This window comes from Phodopus roborovskii, unplaced genomic scaffold (assembly GCF_943737965.1).
Source record: "Phodopus roborovskii unplaced genomic scaffold, PHOROB, whole genome shotgun sequence".
In the NCBI taxonomy this organism is placed as follows: Eukaryota; Metazoa; Chordata; class Mammalia; order Rodentia; family Cricetidae; genus Phodopus; species Phodopus roborovskii.
In genome coordinates, this window is record NW_026126625.1 from 10,260,752 (window position 1) to 10,278,858 (window position 18,107).

An 18,107-nucleotide genomic window follows, 5' to 3' on the forward strand; every position below is an offset into this window, starting at 1 on the left:
CTTTATACCAAGCAGCAGAACTTCGTGGTGTCATCCACATGGTTCTGGCATTAGAGTCATGAAGGAAAATGAATAAAGGAGTTGTGGAAATTTCCTTAGTAATTAAGGAGAGCATCAGAGGCCAGGTATGTAGCAGGAGAATTATAATGTGTAGTCCCCCAAAGACCATGTGTGATGCTGTGAAAGTGAAACCTGGATTGAGTTTCAGATCCCAAGATGGAAATTCACAGGCAAATGGATAGAACTTGAAGAAACCATTCTGAATGAGGTAATCCAGTCACAAAAAGAGGAACATGGTATGTACTCACTCATATATGGATTTTAGACATAGAGCAAAGGATCACCAGCCTATAATTCACACTGACAGAAAACTAGGATCCAAGGAGAATTCTAAGAGATTCATACAAGGTCCCTCACAGAAGAGGAAAGGAACAAGATCTCCTGAACATATTGGGAGTGGGGGGGTCGCTGAGTGGAGAGGGGCCTAAGAGAAAGAGAACGGGGAGAGAGGAAAGCAAGTGGGGCTAGGTAGATTGAGTCAGGGGAGGAATAGACAAAGGGGAGAGAGAGGGGGGAGGGGCAGAGAGAGAGAGAGAGAGAGAGAGAGAGAGAGAGAGAGAGAGCGAGCAGAAAAGATGGAGCCATTACAGGTTTGAAGAGAAAACTGACTCTAGAGAAATGTCCAGAGACCTTCAAGACTGACCCCAACTAACAGTTTGAACAACAGTGGAAAGGCTACCATAAATGCCCTTCCCTGATAATGAGATTGATGACTAAATTATTCAACATCATAGAGCCCTCATCTAGTAGCTGATGTAAACAGAAGTAGACACCCACAGCTAAACACTGAGCCAAACTGGAATCCAGATGCAGAGAGGGAGGACAAGACCAGGCTACAGAAACCCACAGAGACAGCTGACATTAACAAGGAGGAGCTAATGAGCCCTCAGACTGATAGCTGGGAATCCAGCATTGGACCGACTCAGACCCCCTGAACATGGGTCTCAGGTAGAAGGCCTGGGTAGTCTAAGGCACCTCTTACAGTGGAACCAGGATGTATCCCTGGTGCACAAAAGGAATTTGGGAGCATGTTCCCCATGGAGGGAGATTCTCCCTTAACATAGAAGCAGTAGGGAGGGCCTAGTCCCTACTCCAAATGACTTGACAGATTTAGATGAACACTCCAGGAAGGCATCACTCTACATGTGGAGTGTGGAGTGGATGGGAAGGGAGGTTGGTCGGGGGGCATGGAAGGGTGGAAGAGAAGGAGAGAGGGATGGAGAGGGAACTGGGAAAATATGTAAAATAAAAAATAAGAGATCCCAAGATGTTTGAGATGTCAGAGATAAGAGGCAACTGTCAAGGAGATGTATAGAGAATAGAACTAGGCCAAGAGAGAGAAGTATGTTGCAAGCAGCATTCCTGAAGCAGGGAGTCATCTAATCTCTTTGACATTAGATATCCAATTGGAGATTTCCCTGCTGAGTTTCAGTCTTGCTTTGGTAAAGCAACTTATTTTCTCACTATGTTTTCATTACTCCCATTTGGAATGATACCATATATATTCTGTCTCACCATATGTTATAATCATAAATTTTTCTTTTTTTAAATATATATTTATTTTATATAACCAAGTCCATTTAAATGAAAATGAACATTTTTAGACAATATTTGGGAATTTGGGTGTCATTCTTTCCAAACTACTTCCTGCTGGTAAGGGGTGCTGTCATGGGGGATTCTAAGAAGGTGCAGAAATCCTGGCTGTAGTCTGCAAGGCTGCTTTGTCCAGCTGTTTTGAAGTAGGATCACCTCGTACTCTGTTTCAGATGGTCTGGCTTGATCAAACCACATTAGTCTGGAAGGAATCCACAGCTTTTCATTTTCTGTGGAAATAAAACTAGAAATCCTTTTCCCCAGTAACTTGTCCTTGAACTTAAATTTTGGAGTAAAAGCATTTTTTTAAAATTTAATTTATTATTTTACATGTCGATCCCAGTTCTCCTTCCCTCTCTCCCTCCATTCCTCTTTCCCTCCCTCCCTCCCTTTTACCCTCTTGGCCCTCTCAATGCACTCTAACCTCCCTCCCCTCCCATCCCCCCATCCCAATTCCATATGTAGGGGAATGCCATTCAGTTGGGGTCATGTAGATCTGACAGGTCATGTGAAGTAGGGACTAGGGCTTCTCTCCTGTGTCTAGGTTAAGGCAGTTATCCCTCCATGGGGGATGTGTTCACAAGGTCCTTTTGTGCACCAGGGATACATCCTGGCTCCACTGTCTGAGGTCCCTTAGACTGCTCAGTCCTTCTGGCTGAGACTGAATGGGCTATTTTAAAATGTAGTTTTGATGGAGATATAGATAACCACTATCCCAAGCATCCCATTTTGAGCTTTTTAAAGGAACATCCTGTTATTTTCCCAAAAGTTAACCATAAAGTCCCCATTGAGGGTTCAGTAACCATTTTTACAGATGGTTCTAAGACTGGGTGTGGCACGTATGTAATTGGAGAAGCAGCCCCAATTATCTGTCTATGCCAGGCTCACCTCAAATAGTGGAGTTTCAAACAGTGTTAGAGGTTTTCAGGAAAGTTTCTGAAGCCTTCAATTTAATTTGTGATTCCAATTATGTTGTTAATTTGGTTAAAGATTTGGAGGTAGCTGGATTTGTAAAATGGTAAGATGTCATTTCTTGACTATGAAAGGGTCTTGACCCTGTGTTATCATGGGCGAGAGGGTCTGTTTGTGTTTATCCACAGGATCAGTCAGAACCTTTGTGGATTCCTGAAAGACTGACCAGGAGAGTTTCTGCCTCTGAAGACGGCAAGGTCAACAAGCAGAGTGATGCACCTGATGCTGATGATCATGATGGTGGTACTGGTCAACAAGATGGAAGCGGATCCACGATGGGGGATCCTGTCGATGTTTCCTAAACCCACACCAATTAGGCATTCTGCCCAAGTTTTTCCCAGATTTTTAAGTAGCAATTTAAGTTTAAATTTACCCCTTTTGCCTTTAGATAAGGATATTAGTCCTGTAGAGGGAAATGTTTGTTTTGCCCTGGGAGGGATGCTTATCCTAGTCAGTCTCATTGCTTTATGGTGTATCTGCAGGATGAGGGTTACACAGCACAGAAGTAAAGCCACGATTACACAAGCTTTCGCAGCCCTGGACGCAGGACAATCACCTCAGGCTTGGTTAACTGTGCTTAAAAGCTAAGCAGTCATCACGCTCAGGATGCAAGATGTAGTACTGCACTTGAGGCCCGCTATTAGCGGCTTCATGGAGGGCAAGTCTGATTGCATATGGGATAGTATCGTAATCCCATCTCTGAGAAAAGATATCGGATGGGTGTGGCACCAGCTTGGCTGATAACTGGGCATGGGGCCATTACAATGTCCCTTGTTTATCAGAGATCAGACCTCTTCCCTTGCCTGTTGCCTTTTAAACAAAAAAGGGAGAACTGTGGGAAGCCACAGCCCCAAGGTGGAGCCTGGCTGGATGCCAGGTAGTCTGAGCTTAGCTGTAAACAAGCCTTATTTGGAAGTGCTTGATGGATCTAGTGAGCTTCTTCCTTCTGTGGCCTATCTGGGATCACCAGGTGGCATGAGCTGATTGGGCAGTGAGTGCATATTTAAGGGTTTGCTGGGGCTGGGAGGAGCAGAAGCTGATGTACAAGGTTCCTGAATAAACTGCTTGAAGAAGAGTCATGGTCGTGTCCCATTTTCCGGAGGAACCGCCATACTGATCTCCAAAATGGCTGTACGAGTTTGCACTCCCACCAGCAGTGGAGGAGTGTTCCCCTTTCTCCACATCCTCTCCAGCATAAGTTGCCATTTCTAATTTTAGCCATTTTGGCAGGAGGAAGATGGTATCTCAAAGTTGTTTTGATTTGCATTTCCCTGATAGCTAAGGATGTGGAGCATTTTCTTAAGTGTCTTTCAGCCTTTTTGATTTCCTCTATTGAGAATTCTTTGTTCAGTTCTATTTTTAATAGGGTTATTTGGTGTTTTGTTGACTAGTTTCTTGAGTTCTTTGTATATTTTGGAGATCAGCCTTTTGTCAGATATAGGATTGGTGAAAATCTTTTCCCAGTCTGTGGGCTGCCGTTTGGTCTTGTCCACTGTGTCCTTTGCCTTACAGACGTTTCTAAGTTGGAAGAGGTCCCATTTATTAATTGTTTCTCTCAGTGTCTGTGCCCCTGGAGTTATGTTCAGGAAGCGGTCTCCTATACCAATTTGTTCAAGGGTTCCTCCTACTTTCTCTTCTAAGAGGTTCAATGTGGCTGGATTGATGTTGAGGTCTTTGATCCATTTGGACTTGAGTTTTGTGCAAGGCGACAGACATGGGTCTATCTGCAGTCTTCCACACACCCTCATCCAACTGTGCCAGCACCATTTTTTGAAGATGTTATCCTCGCCCCATTGTATAATTTTAGCTGTTTTGTCGAAAATCAGGTGTTCATAGGTGTGTGGGCTAATATCAGCATTTTCAATTCAATTCCATTGGTCTTTTGTTTTTCCATATAAAGTTGATTATTATCCTTTCAAGGTTGGTGCAGAATTGTTGTGGGATTTTAATGGGGATTTCATTGAATCTGTAGATTGCTTTGGGCAAGATTGCCACTTTTACTATGCTTATCCTACCTATCCAAGAGCATGGGAGATCTTTCCATTTTCTGGTATCTTCTTTAATTTCTTTCTTTAGAGCCACAAAGTTCTTATTATATAGGTCTTTTACTGTTTGGTAAGCATTATACCAAGATACTTTATGTTGCTTGTGGCTATTGTAAAGGGTGATGTTTCTCTAATTTCTTTCTCTGCCTCTTTGTCGTCTGAAAAAAAAAAAGTAGGGCTACTGATTTTTTTGAGTTTATCTTGTATCCTGCTAGTTTTCTGAAGGTGTTTATCACCTGTAGGAGTTCCCTGGTAGAGTCTATTTGGTCACTTATGTAAACTATCATATTATCTGCAAATAGAGACAGTTTGACTTCTTCCTTTCCAATTTGGATCCCCTTGATCTCCTTTTGTTGTATTATGGCATTAGCTAGGACTTCTAATACAATATTGAAGAGATATGGAGAGAGAGGACAGCCTTGTCTTGTTCCTGATTTTAGAAGAATTGGCTTAAGTTTCTCTCCATTCAGTTTGATGTTGGCAGTTGGTGTGCTTTATATTGCTCTTATTATGTTTAGGTATGTTCCTGTTATCCCTGACCTCTCCAAGACCTTTATCATGAAAGGGTTTTGAATTTTGTTGAAGGCTTTTTCCGCATCTAGGGACATGATCATATGGTTTTTCTTTTCTGTTTGTTTATATGGTGGATCACGTTGATAGATTTTTTTTTCATATGTTAAACCATCCCTGAATTCCAGGGATGAAGCCTATTGGTCATGGTGCCTGTAGTTGCCCACTTTTCACCCAGCTTTTCTATTTCCAGCATTCCTTCAGTTTGTTTGCCTTTATTTTCTTTTTTTCAGTTTTCAAGTCTTGAACTGTTTCCTTCACCTGCTTAATTATTTTTTCTTGGCTTTCTGTGCTTTCCTTAAGGAATTTGTTCATTTCTTCCACTTTTTTGTTTGTTTTTTCCTCCATTTCTTTAAGGTATTTTCTCACATCTTCTTTGAGGGCCTCTATCATTTTTATGATGGTAATTTTTAAGCCATTCCCTTCTGCTTCCTCTGCTTTTTTATTGAGTTCTGTTCTAGTTGGTGTAGATTCCCTATATTCTGGTGGTGTCATGCTTGTCTTTCTGTTGTTAGGTGCTTTCTTGTATTGCCTTCTTCCCATAGGTTCTTCCAGTAGGTGTTGGTGGGGTCTCCCCTTCTCTTTATGGTACTTCCCCTGTGGGCAGTGTCCCGCAGAGATAGGTGGATCTCTGGGCAGGGCCCGGAACTCCAGCAGAGGACTGGAGGTGGGGGTCAGAGACCATGCAGGTGGAAATTTCGGGTGGTCCCGCGTGGATAGTCATGTCTCCTTTGTTCAGAGTTGCTCTCAGAAGTCTCCGAAGTAGGGTGGACTGTTGGCTCCATCCACCCTCTGTTCCAGTGCTCAACCAGAGCGGCAGGACCGTGGGCAGGGTAGGGCAGGGCAGGGGGGGCAGGTTCGTGGTGCAGATAGGTGGGGGTGTATCAGAGCTCCAAGGGTGCTCTCAATGGGGACAGGAGACAGGAGCAGCAGGATCAGTGGCCTCTTTTAGATTTTTTTGTTGGCTGTGGTATTGTGGATATATTTGCCCTGCTTTACCCTTTTGTTCTGGTTAAGTGGGATTATCTATTGCCTATGTCTTTGTGAACATATTTAACTTCCTTGGATTGGAGTTTTCCTACCAGAAGTTTCTATAGGGCTGGATTTGTAGATACATATTGTAAAATTCTGGCTTTGTCATTTAATATCTTGTTTTTTCTGTCTATAATGATTGAGAGTTTGCTGGGTATAGTAGCCTGGGCTGTGTTGTGTGGATTCTTGGTATTTGAAGAACATCTGACCTGGACCTTCTGGCCTTTAGAGCTTCCATGGAAAAATCAGGTGTGATTTTGATAGGTTAGCTTTTATATGTTACTTGGCTTTTTTCTTTATTGTCTCTATTTCAGTTTTCAAGTCTTGAACTGTTTCCTTCCTGTGTTTAATTGTTTTTTCTTGGCCTTTCTTACTTTCTTTAAGAAATTTGTTCATTGCTTCCATTTTTTTCCCCTCCATTTCTTTAAGGGATTGTCTCATATGGTCTTTGAAGGCCTCTCACTATTATGAAGATATATTTTAAATTGTTCTCTTTTGCTTCTTCAGCTTTGGGGTATTGTTGTGAATTCCCTAGATTCTGGTGGTATTATACTTGCCTTTCTATTGTTAGGTAATTTCTTGTATTGCTGTCTTCCCATCGCTTCTTTCAGTGGGTGCAGGTGAGGTGTCTCTCTGTCTCTATGCTACTTTTCCGGTGTGCTTTGGTGTGTCAGTAGTTCTATGTCTGTAGCTCTTGGTCATCCATGCTCTCTAGGAGGTCTCTCCTGATGCAGGGGCCTTCCAGTAGAGGCCCAGTGATTATTCTGAAGGAAACCAATCTGAAAAATATAAATAATATGTGTAAGTCTTTCATTGTCTACCTTTACTTTGATGGCACCTATGCACTCATGTGGAGAAGATTCCTGTTTTAAGACTAGGTTAAATCTTTTTTATATCAAAGTTATTTTTGATTCCTTGAACTAAGTCGCTTGAACTAAGCTACATGGATATGTGTTTGTTCCTTTTCTGTTATAGTGGTAAAACACTGTATCATATACAAATTATCAAATAGTTTATTTTAGCTTTTAGTTCTAGAGGGAATTAGCATCCAGCATGATAGGGAGGCACAGAAGAAAGTGTTAAGCATTACAGCTGAAGCAGAACTTAAAGCTCATCTCCTCAACCTAACCCATAAAGCTGTGTGGGAATTTGGAGTTGTGTGAGGCTTTAATCTCTCAGATCCACCCAGTGACATATTTCTTCCAGTAAGATGGCATTTACTAAATATTTCAAATAATACCTCCCACTGTGGAGAAGTGTTTAAATGTCTGAAAGTATGGAGTATCTTTCTGTCTCTTGAGTACTTAGGTAAAAGATGTACTCCTGTTGTTTTCTATTTACCCTACACATTTTAATAATGTTAATGTTAAAATGATTACTAGATGATGATATCAGTATCATTAAATACCTCATGTCTGTATGTAAAACATTTTAATTTATCTAGTAAAAATATAAAAATTTTGATATATATATATATACATACACTATATACACACATGTATGTGTATACATATGTGTACATGCACACACATATGAAAAAGAGTTGAGGATTTTGATGTAAGTTCATGCTTCTACATGGTTTTTGACAAAGAGGTCAATAGCACACAATAGAGAAAAACATCCATCATTAGTTTAATATTTGTCTTTTTAATTATCCTTTTTCATTTGAAAAGTCATAGGAAAATAGGAATCTTATAACATTCACATGTATGTATTTAACTGGTTTCAATAACTACAGATGTCTCTCTTACATACTTTTTTGTCTATGTATTATATATTTAGCTAATATCAATGTGCAATTCATTAGGTGTCCAGATGTAAGTTGCATATTCTAGTGTGTTTGTGTCTATGTACACAGAAGTTCTCTGCTCTTTAATGTTCCTCATGTAAAGGCACACAGTCTTCACAAGTTATATTATGTGCTAATGAATAAATGTAACATTTTCTTTGGTCTACAATAGAAAGAGATTTTTTATAAAATGTGATGATATGTTCATTGAAGGATTTTTGTCATCACAAAAAGTAGCTTGCTATCACCAATGTATTCCTTACTTTTGTTTGGTCATGTGGTTACTATTTTCTATTTTGTCATGCTCTATGAAGCAAGTCCAAATATCAGGAAAAGTCATTGTTATCTGCAGAAAACACTGTTGGAAACAACAAAATAAGTTTTTCACTACAATTATTTGGCATTGGCCAAGTTCATTACAGGTGGGTAGATTTCATGAACCATTGCAAGGAGCAAAAATGGCACTCATAATATAAAATTATGTTAAAATTTGCATCTAATTGATTATCTCTGTGACCCTATTACTAAGTTGGTAGTTATGTGATGATTTTCTCTAGAGTTCTTATTATCTTGCTTCCCTAAGGGGACAGTGGGAATAATATAAATTATGGACTAACCCCTGGTGTGAGTCCTAAGAACAAGTGTTGACTTCTTTTTTGTCTACTGATATAATTTGTTCCTGGATCATCTGCTTTGCCTTGCTGAAACTATTTAATGGTAACATATTTTAATTTAAATGTTTTCATTTAATTTAAGTTGAATGTAATATTTTATTTTTATTGATACATGTGCTAATAAGTCTTAAAAGTGCTATGATTTAAAGTACATATATTCTATTTTTGCTAAATAATATCTCCTTATATTTTCTTATTTGCAGAAATTTGATTATTTTAAAGAGATAAATTTCCAGCTTAGTAATTTTAGAATTCACCATATGCAAAGTTGTATGTCAGTAATGGTAAGAAAGTCTGAATTCAAGGTAATTTACAATAACAATGTAATGCCTTCCATATAATCCTTTTATTAATTCCCACCCATATGTTTAAAATTACCAATTATACCAAGTATCCATAAAATACACTTAGAGAAACTAAACTTAATAAAGCTTGCCTAATTCTCTAGTCTAGAAACTATTGATCCTTACATAAGATTCTAGAAACTGTTTCTGAGAACTGTTATTTATAAAATCTCTTCCGTTTTAATTACATCATGGATTATTAAGAATAAATTATGTTTATATTAGAATGAAAAGGTTAATAACTATATGGAGCCTTTACATGAGAGCAAGTGCTATATTCTATGCAGCAAACATCATTAGCTTCATAGAATACACTGAAACAATAATGTGCAAAATTAATGAAAATGTGTTACCAGGTTTAGTTGTGTATATATTGATTATATGATCTCAAGAATAGGGTAGATTTATTAATAAGAATGTTCAAAAATATATTTCTCATAGTTCTTGTTGTAAAGAGCCATTTTTGTGAGGAAAAAGTGAATTATTATGCTTGAAGATGTTGCTATTGCAATAAAAGTGTCTTATTTTAGTTTCATCTGTTCTGTATTTCAAAGATTAACACATAGGATGAAATTTGAGTTCCATCAGGTCTTGAAAATTCTGAGACCCTAATAATTAATTAAATATTAATTATGATTAATTTTTCTTTCAGTCTTTGTCATTGTTATTTACTCAGGAACAGCTTTCATCAGCTTCATAATGACATACACATATTTTGTAATTGCTGTAATAATTTTCTTTGTTACATTTCAAGATTTGAAGAGTCTGTTTTCTCTGAAATATATTCCAAACTTGTTGTTTGAGCAAACTTGTTGTTGTTTGAGCAATTAGAATGAGCACACCATAGTCCTCTCCCTTTTTATTTATTTTGAAGTGGGCTTTGTACTTCAGGGTGGCCTCAAGTTCACAATTATCTGGTCGTAATCTTCTAAATATAGAGATGCATTATATGGAGTAAAAGGTGAAAAAATTTGTACACTTTGGGGATAAAGTCACTATTTATTATTTATATTATTTTTCTGTACATTTTAACTTACAATTTTCACCAGACAAAATAAATAGAAGTAGGGTTATAAATGTCAAATATAAATTTTTATTTTATTTTTTTAAATCAGTTTGTGCTATGAATTGTCTAATATATAATGTTATAGAAAAAACTTTTTCAAAAACCACAAATTAAACAAAAATAGTAATTTTTGGCTTTTGACTAATTTCTTCCAGTCTGCTTCATAGCATTATGATGCATGCATTAATAAAAGTGCTATTGTTCATATCTTAATGATATAGTGTTAAAGTTATGGAAACATTTTTATATTTATTTCTTCCAAGTAGAGTATATGGGTCATTTATACATTCCTGATTCCATTGTTGATATGGTTGCCTATAAATCTGATAATTCCTAGTATTAAAGTTTTATCTACCACTGAATATATATGTATATATAACATGATGATTATATAATAGAGTATATGAAGTAGGCAATAGTGTAATGGACTAATTCTACCTTAGTGTAGACTGAAGTAGTACCAAGCATATTAAAACATTGACAGAATGTCTGGTTTTAGGAAACTTGAAAAGTAGATTAACATTTAATGAAATGTTAAATAAAAAAAATACCCTAAGAATTCTCTAGGATCAATGAAGAGATGAATTTTCAAGGGTTTTTAGTTACTCAGTGTATTTCCTTTGAGATGGAATGGGGATTTTGTTTTGTATATTTGTTCAGAAATAGTATGGATACACAGAAGTTTTAGAACTCCTAAAAATTAAATTCACATTATTACAGACACTGAGGAAATCCAGAGAATCATAAGCATACACTTTACTTCACCAAATTTTCAGAAGCTAAAAGAAATGAGTAGGTGTCTTAGTAGGTACCATTTACCAATGTCAAATCAAGATCAGGTAAATAATTGAAATGTACCCATAACTCCCAGTGAATTAGAAACCGTCATTACCTTCCAACCCCCACCCTCTTCAAAAAAGCCCATCACCAAATGGTTTTAGCACAGAGAATTCTACCAGAATTTCAAATAATGGTTAATGTAAGTGCTATCACTCCTTAAATTATTCCACAAAATAAGAAACAGAAAGAACAATGACAAAATCATTTTATGAAGCCACAGTTATGATACTCAAACCACAAAAGAGTCAACAAAGTAAAAGATTTACAGACTAATTTCCTACAAACACAGATGCAAAAATGCTCGATAAAATACTTGTAAAGTGTATCCAAAAACACATGTAAAAGACCGTTCACCATGATCAGAAACTAATCATTGAGATAAAGCTAAGACAATTCTTCACCTACACTCATCTATTGTCCCATTTTTTCTCAGCATCACGAACCCTGACTTTTCTTCATTCTTTGATTTCATTTCTCTTGGAAATATCTTTTCAGAGAGAGGAGATGGATGTCTACAATCTTACCACAGTGACTCAGTTCATTCTCATAGGGCTCTCTGACCTCCCTGAGGTGCGTTACCCTCTCTTCGTGGCCTTCGTCTTCATCTATCATATCACTTTGCTGGGAAATGGGGCCATCCTCTTGGCCATAGTGACTGAGAGAAAGCTACAAACTCCCATGTATTACCTGTTGGCAAATCTGTCCCTGCTAGATATATTCTGCCCATCAGCTACCGTCCCCAAGATGCTCAAGAATCTCTTGACAGAGGATCACAGCATTTCGTTTGTTGGGTGTGCTCTACAGCTCTATTTCCTGGTGGCCCTGGCTGGGACTGAAGTTTTCTTGCTGGCCGTGATGGCTTATGACCGGTATGTGGCCATATGCTTCCCACTGCGTTACTCCCTCATCATGACCAAGGTTCGCTGTGTACAGCTATTGTTTGGAACCTGGGCCGCTGGGTTTCTCAACTCCTTTCTCCACACAATGTCTACTTTTAGCCTGTCTTTCTGCAAGTCCAATCGAGTTAACCAGTACTACTGTGATATCCCACCTGTGGTGGCCCTCTCTTGCTCTTCTACTTACATGGCAGAAATGCTTGTTTTGGTGGTAGGAGGGATTTTTGGTGTTGGTGCTTTTCTGATCACTTTGATTTCCTACATATACATTGTGTCCACCATTCTAAAGATCCAATCAGTGGAAGGGAAGCGCAAAGCGTTCTCCACATGTGCTTCCCATCTTCTTGTAGTCTTCTTGTTTTATGGCACAACAATTTTTACCTATATCCGCCCTTCTTCCAGTCAACACTCTCCTGCCAGAGACAGACTCGTCTCTATGTTGTATGGGGTCATTACTCCCATGTTAAACCCCATTATTTACAGCCTGAGAAACACAGAAGTCAAAGGAGCACTCAGAAAAGTTTTTCATCATAGGATATGCTCACAGAAAGCATGATGTAAGACATTCTCAAACTCTTCTTGGAATAAATACATGGAAGCAGATATCAAAATAATAAAACAATGTATGTAAAGAAAGTGATCACAAACATGCTAAATTCACATATTATTCACATTTCTATTCACTTTAAAATTTGTAATTGAAAATAAAAATTTTTGAGGCTGAATAGGATATCACTTATTAGTAGGTTATCTAAGTAACAATATCTATTGCTACTTTGTAGCAACATCTATACTCACATGTATGTCTATGATTATTTTTACATATGTAATACCTGTTTCTTTTTGTTTCTAATCTACTTTTATCCATGTAGTTACAGATCTTCATTATTTTTGTATTTGTTTTGTTATTTTTAAAAGACTTTTATTTATGAGCACAAGGGCCTTGCCTGCTTGTTCTTTTAGACCAGGATGGTCTTGAACTCACAGAGATCTGCCTTGCCCATGGGCCTTGCCTGCTTGTACATATGTACATCTTGTGAAAATTTAATGTTCACATTGTCCATCACATTGGATCTCCTGGAACTGGAGTTAGATAACAGTGAATCACCATGTGGATGTCAGGACAAAACCTTAGTCCTTTGTAATAGTAGCAAGTGCTTTTAACTTCCACCATTAATTTTATTTATTTTTAAATTTAAATGTTGGTTTATTTTTAGGCGTGCAGGTGTTTATGTATTCAGTGTACCATATGTATTCAGTGACTTTGGAGGTCACAGGTGGGCATTATATCCTCAGGAACAGGAGTTTAAAATTTTTGTAGGTCATTATGTGTGTGATGGGTATTGAACATGTGTCCTCTGGAAGAGTAGTCAGTATTCTTAATTTCTGATGCATCTCTCTAAACCTCCTTAATTTAATTTTAAGTGACAAATTATTATAAACTGTTAAGGAGTTAAAACACAGAAATAACTAAACTTTATTAATTAACATGCTCCATCCCTCAAATATCTCACATTTTGTGGTGAGAATTCATGAAATAATTTTTTTCCCAGGAATGAATTTTTGATTATATATATATATATATATATATATATATTATTGAAATGCCACTCGTAGGTGAGAAATCTTATTTAATGTGATAAATTGAGCATCTGTGGATGCAGAAAATGAAAAAAGGAGGTGATTCCCAAGGCTGAAAGCCAGAAAGCAGTTTTATTTTATATACAACACAAGCCCATGGGACACCACTCCCAATATCCAGCCTTGAGTTCAGCTAAAGAGAGTATTTTATACTTCTTTTCTCCCCTTGCTTGCCTCCTGGCATAGCAACACATATGTATGTTTTGACATATATTTTGAGTGTCTATATTAAGCTTGATAAATAAAGTTTTTTAAACTTTCCCAGAAGCAGAAAAATGTCCTCTAACAGTAGCATTTATCACAAGATAGTTTTAGTTCAGAATGGAGATGGAGGATTTTGGTTATGTACAAGAGAGTGAGAGACTACAAGAGTACTGACTAGCCTGATGTAGATGTCTTTTTTATGTTTTCAGAGCCTTAAACAATAAATCCTCCTTTTTCTTCACAGTCCTACCTTTTGTTAATGAACATTCCTCTTGTCTGTTTCTTTGAGTTTGGTTCATTCAGATTCCACATATAAGTTACAGCATGAATTATTTATCCTTCTGTGATTTGATTATTGCATTAAGATTAGTCATCTATAGCCATTCATGTTGATACAGATGACATTTCTCTAGGCATAGCACATCCTATGGTATGTTTATATTATGTTTATAATATTATGTTAAACTATGTTTATGAATTTTAATCATTCATCTGTTGAAGACATTTTGACCTCTCTTCATGTGACTTGTGAGCTATGTATCACTAAGTCCAAAGAAATAGACCAGGATGTTTTTAAAATATTTATTTTATAATATTTTTATTATTGTTTGAGAAATTTATATATGCACACAATGTTTTTTGATCAAGTTCATGCCTCATTCTCCTAGCTGACTCCATTTAATCTTGCCATATGTGTATGGTGCAGAACGATTTAATGGAACATGGATAACTTATTATGGGCCACATCCCTGAAGAATACTGAAAAGCAACTTTGTAGTGAGATAGTCCTTCTGTGGCACTGACCACGCCCATTGGGGGGTGGAGCCATTGGCGGAAGTGACTTGTGGAAGTAGGTCGGAGGAAGAGCCAGGAAAAGCTCTCTTGCTGGCATGATTCGGACAGGAGAACATCGGGTGGAATTTCCTGGTGTTCATCTGTCTAGGTTGTAAGTTATTTCTCCCTGAATAAACATCTATTTGGCCTATTTGTTTATCCTGATCCTTATTTAACTGCAATACAAATTCCCCTTTCTTTCTTTTTTATTTGGTTTTTCATGACTGGATTCTCTGTGTAACTTTCCTAGCTGACTTGGCATTAGCTTTGTAGACCAATGTGTCCTCTGTAATTGGAGTACTTGGATAAAAGGTGTGGTCCACCATGCACAGCTGGATTTCCCCTTTATTACCAGTCATCAGTTGCCAATATCTCCTCAGCTAGGTGTGGGATTTCATAACTAACCATCTTCATCCATATTTGGATTTTTGATTCTGTGCCTATGATGTTCATACTGTCACAATCACTGTGGATTCACACGTGGAATTGTTTAGTTATGTTCTAAAAGCACCATTTTACTAGTCATTCACTGACTCTGGCCCTTAAAAATCGCTTCATTTTCTTTTCTGCCAGGATCCCTGAGTTTTCAAAGGATGGGCTGCAATGTAGATGCCCCATTTAGGGTTAGCTAAACATACTCAAATCTTTTATTACCAGCATGTTGGGCAGTTGTGGGTGTCTGTGTGAAGAGTTATCTGCTGCAAAGAAACACTACACAAGGGGGTTGAAGAGATACCCTAATATATTAGTATAGCAAAATTAGGAGTTGTTTTAGTACTATGCCTGTTTTGAACTCTCTAGGCACAAGAATTTTTCACTGATAGTTGTGCTACATGTGGACTCTGTCTTATGAAATTGTCCCTAAATTCAAGCAGAGGGTATTTGTTTACTCTCAAAACAAATATGTCACTATTTCACCAGTGGGCAAATGTGTATGCACTGTTGGACATTAAATATATCACAATATTTGACACTGGCTAAGATTGATTTCTTTTTCTCGCTGGTAGTATGCATAGCACATTATAGTACCATGAAAGCTCACCAGTAGGGATGAAGCTTCCAGGTCAGCAACAACTTTACTTCTCCATAGTCCATGACTCAAGTATGTGATGTCATGAATAGTAGGGTTTCACCATCAATTCTGGAAGCTAACCCAGGCCATTAAAACATGCAATGTTGGGGATTCGTGAGACCCAAATGACCAACAACTCCAGTAATACGTAACTAATTTCTGTAACTTTATATATGATGGTCAATGCTGTCTATTTGGGGCATTCTGCTGCTCCCATGACAAGGTAGCTTCATTTAAACTCTTTATGGGTATATATTTTGGGAAGTTTCTGTAGTAGCAGGTTTACATACAGATTTCTTAAAGTTCTATAATGTTAGTTAACCCTCCATATAATCACTTTTTAAATTTTTATTTTAAAATTTTACATACCAATTTCAGTTCTCCTTCTCTTCTCTCATTTCACTTACTCCACCTTCCCATCACCCAATCCCCCATCTGCTCCTCAGAGAGGGTATGGCCTCCCATGGGGGAGTCAATGAAATCTGTCCCAACACCACACTGAGACAGGACCAAGGCCCTCCCTGATGTATCTAGGCTAAGCAAGGTATCTCTCATAGGAAATATGCTCCAAAAAGCCAGTTCATATACTAGAGATAGATTCTGGACACACTGCCAGTGGCTTCATAAACTGCCCAATCCACCCACTATCACTTGCATTTGGGGGGGGGTCTAGTTTGGTCTTATACAGGTTCTGTGACTATCAGTGTGGAGTCAGTGAACTCTCACTAGTTTGGGTCTGTTGTTTCTGTGGGTTTCCCTATCACGGCCTTGACCCTTTTGCTCATATTTTTGATTCTCTCTCTGTCTCAATAGACCATGAGTGCTTGGATGAGTGGTGAGTTTTGGATCTCTGAGTTTGCTTCCATCAGTTACTGGATGAATATTCTATGCTGACAATTATGGTAGTCTTCAATCAGATTACAAAGGAAGGCAGTTCAGTCCCTCTTTCCACTATTGCTTAGGGTTTTATCTTGGGCCATCCTGGTGTATTCTTGGAAATTTCCATAGTGCCACATTTCTCACTAATCTCATAATGGCTGCCTCTATCAAAATATTTCTTTCCTTGCTATCCTTCAATGTCCTTTCATCAACTTGACCTTCCCATTTCCTCATGTTCTCCTACCCACTTCCCTTCCTTCCTACCCTCTCTCCTTTCATCTTCATCCTGCCTCCCACACTCACAATTTACTCAGTAGATCTTGTCTATTTTCCCTTCCTAGGTGGATCCGCATATATTTCTCTTAGGGTTCTCCTTGTTTCCTGGCTTCTCTGAGGTTGTAGACTGTAGTCTGGTTATTCTTTGCTTTATATCTAATATCCATATATGAGTGAGAACATATCATATTTGCTATTCTGTGTCTGGGTTACCTCACTCAGGATGTTTTTTTTCCTAGTTCTGTCTATTTGCTTGCAAATTTCAAGATGTCATTGTCTTTTACTGCTGACTAGTACTCTTTTACTGTCTTTTATTTTTACTGCTTTTATCCATTCTTAGATTGAGGGGATCTAGGTTGTTTGTAGGTTCTGGTTATTATGAAAAATGCTGCTTTGAACATAGTTGAACAAATGTTTCTGTGGTATGAATGTGTATCCTTTGAATATACATCTAATAACGGTATTGTTAGGTCTTGAGGTAGATTGATTCCCAATTTTCTGAGAAACTACCATACTGATTTCCAAAATGTCTGTGTAAGCCTGCACTCCCACTAGCAATGGAGGAGTGTTCTCCTTTCTCCACATCCTCTCCAGAAGTCAATCATCAGGTGAAAGACAGCATCTCAGAGTTGTCTTGATTTGCATTTCCTTGATAGGTAAGGATTTTGAGCAATTCAATTCCTTAAATGTCTTTCGATCATTTGAGTTTCTTCTGTTGAGGGTTCCCTGTTTAGATCTGTACCGTATTTTTAAATTGAATTATTTGGTATTTTGGTGTCCAGTTTCTTGAATTTTAATATATTTTGGAGATCAGCCCTCTGTCAGATGTGGGTTTGGTGAAGATCTTTTCCCAGTTTGTGGGCTGCTATTTTATGTCATATTAAGTGGTTTTTATTTCTTTGGCTCTTTTACATTTTGGGGTGGGCACCAGCCACCTCCCAAGTAAATCACACAGGGAGCTTATTCTTAGTTAAGAATGCCTGGCCTTAGCTTAGCTTGTTTTTAGCCAGCTTTTCTTATCTTTAATTATCTCATCTATCGTTTCCTCTGGGATTTTATCTCTCTCTTCTGTAAATCTTACTTTCACTCTCACTTTGTGGCTGACTGGGTGGTTGGACCCTGATGTTCTCTCCTTGCTCTCTTTCTTTCTCAGTTCTTCTTCTATTCATGTTCTTTGCCTTCCAGCCCTGCCTATCCTTGCTCCTGACTCTATTTTGGCTATTCAGCTCTTTATTGGACTGCCAGGTGTTTTAGACAGGCACATTAACACAGCTTCATAGAGTTAAGCCAATGCAGCATAAACAAAAATCACACACCTTA

The 18,107-nt window shown here is 37.9% G+C and overlaps 1 protein-coding gene across 1 annotated transcript; it reads left to right on the forward strand.

The window, feature by feature from the left end:
- The first annotated feature begins 11,489 nt into the window (after positions 1-11,489).
- On the forward strand, positions 11,490-12,437 carry LOC127238168 (olfactory receptor 5V1). Its single transcript, XM_051206633.1, has one exon. The coding sequence runs from the start codon at positions 11,490-11,492 to the stop codon at positions 12,435-12,437; it is 948 nt and encodes a 315-aa protein (XP_051062590.1).
- Positions 12,438-18,107: the final 5,670 nt, after the last annotated feature.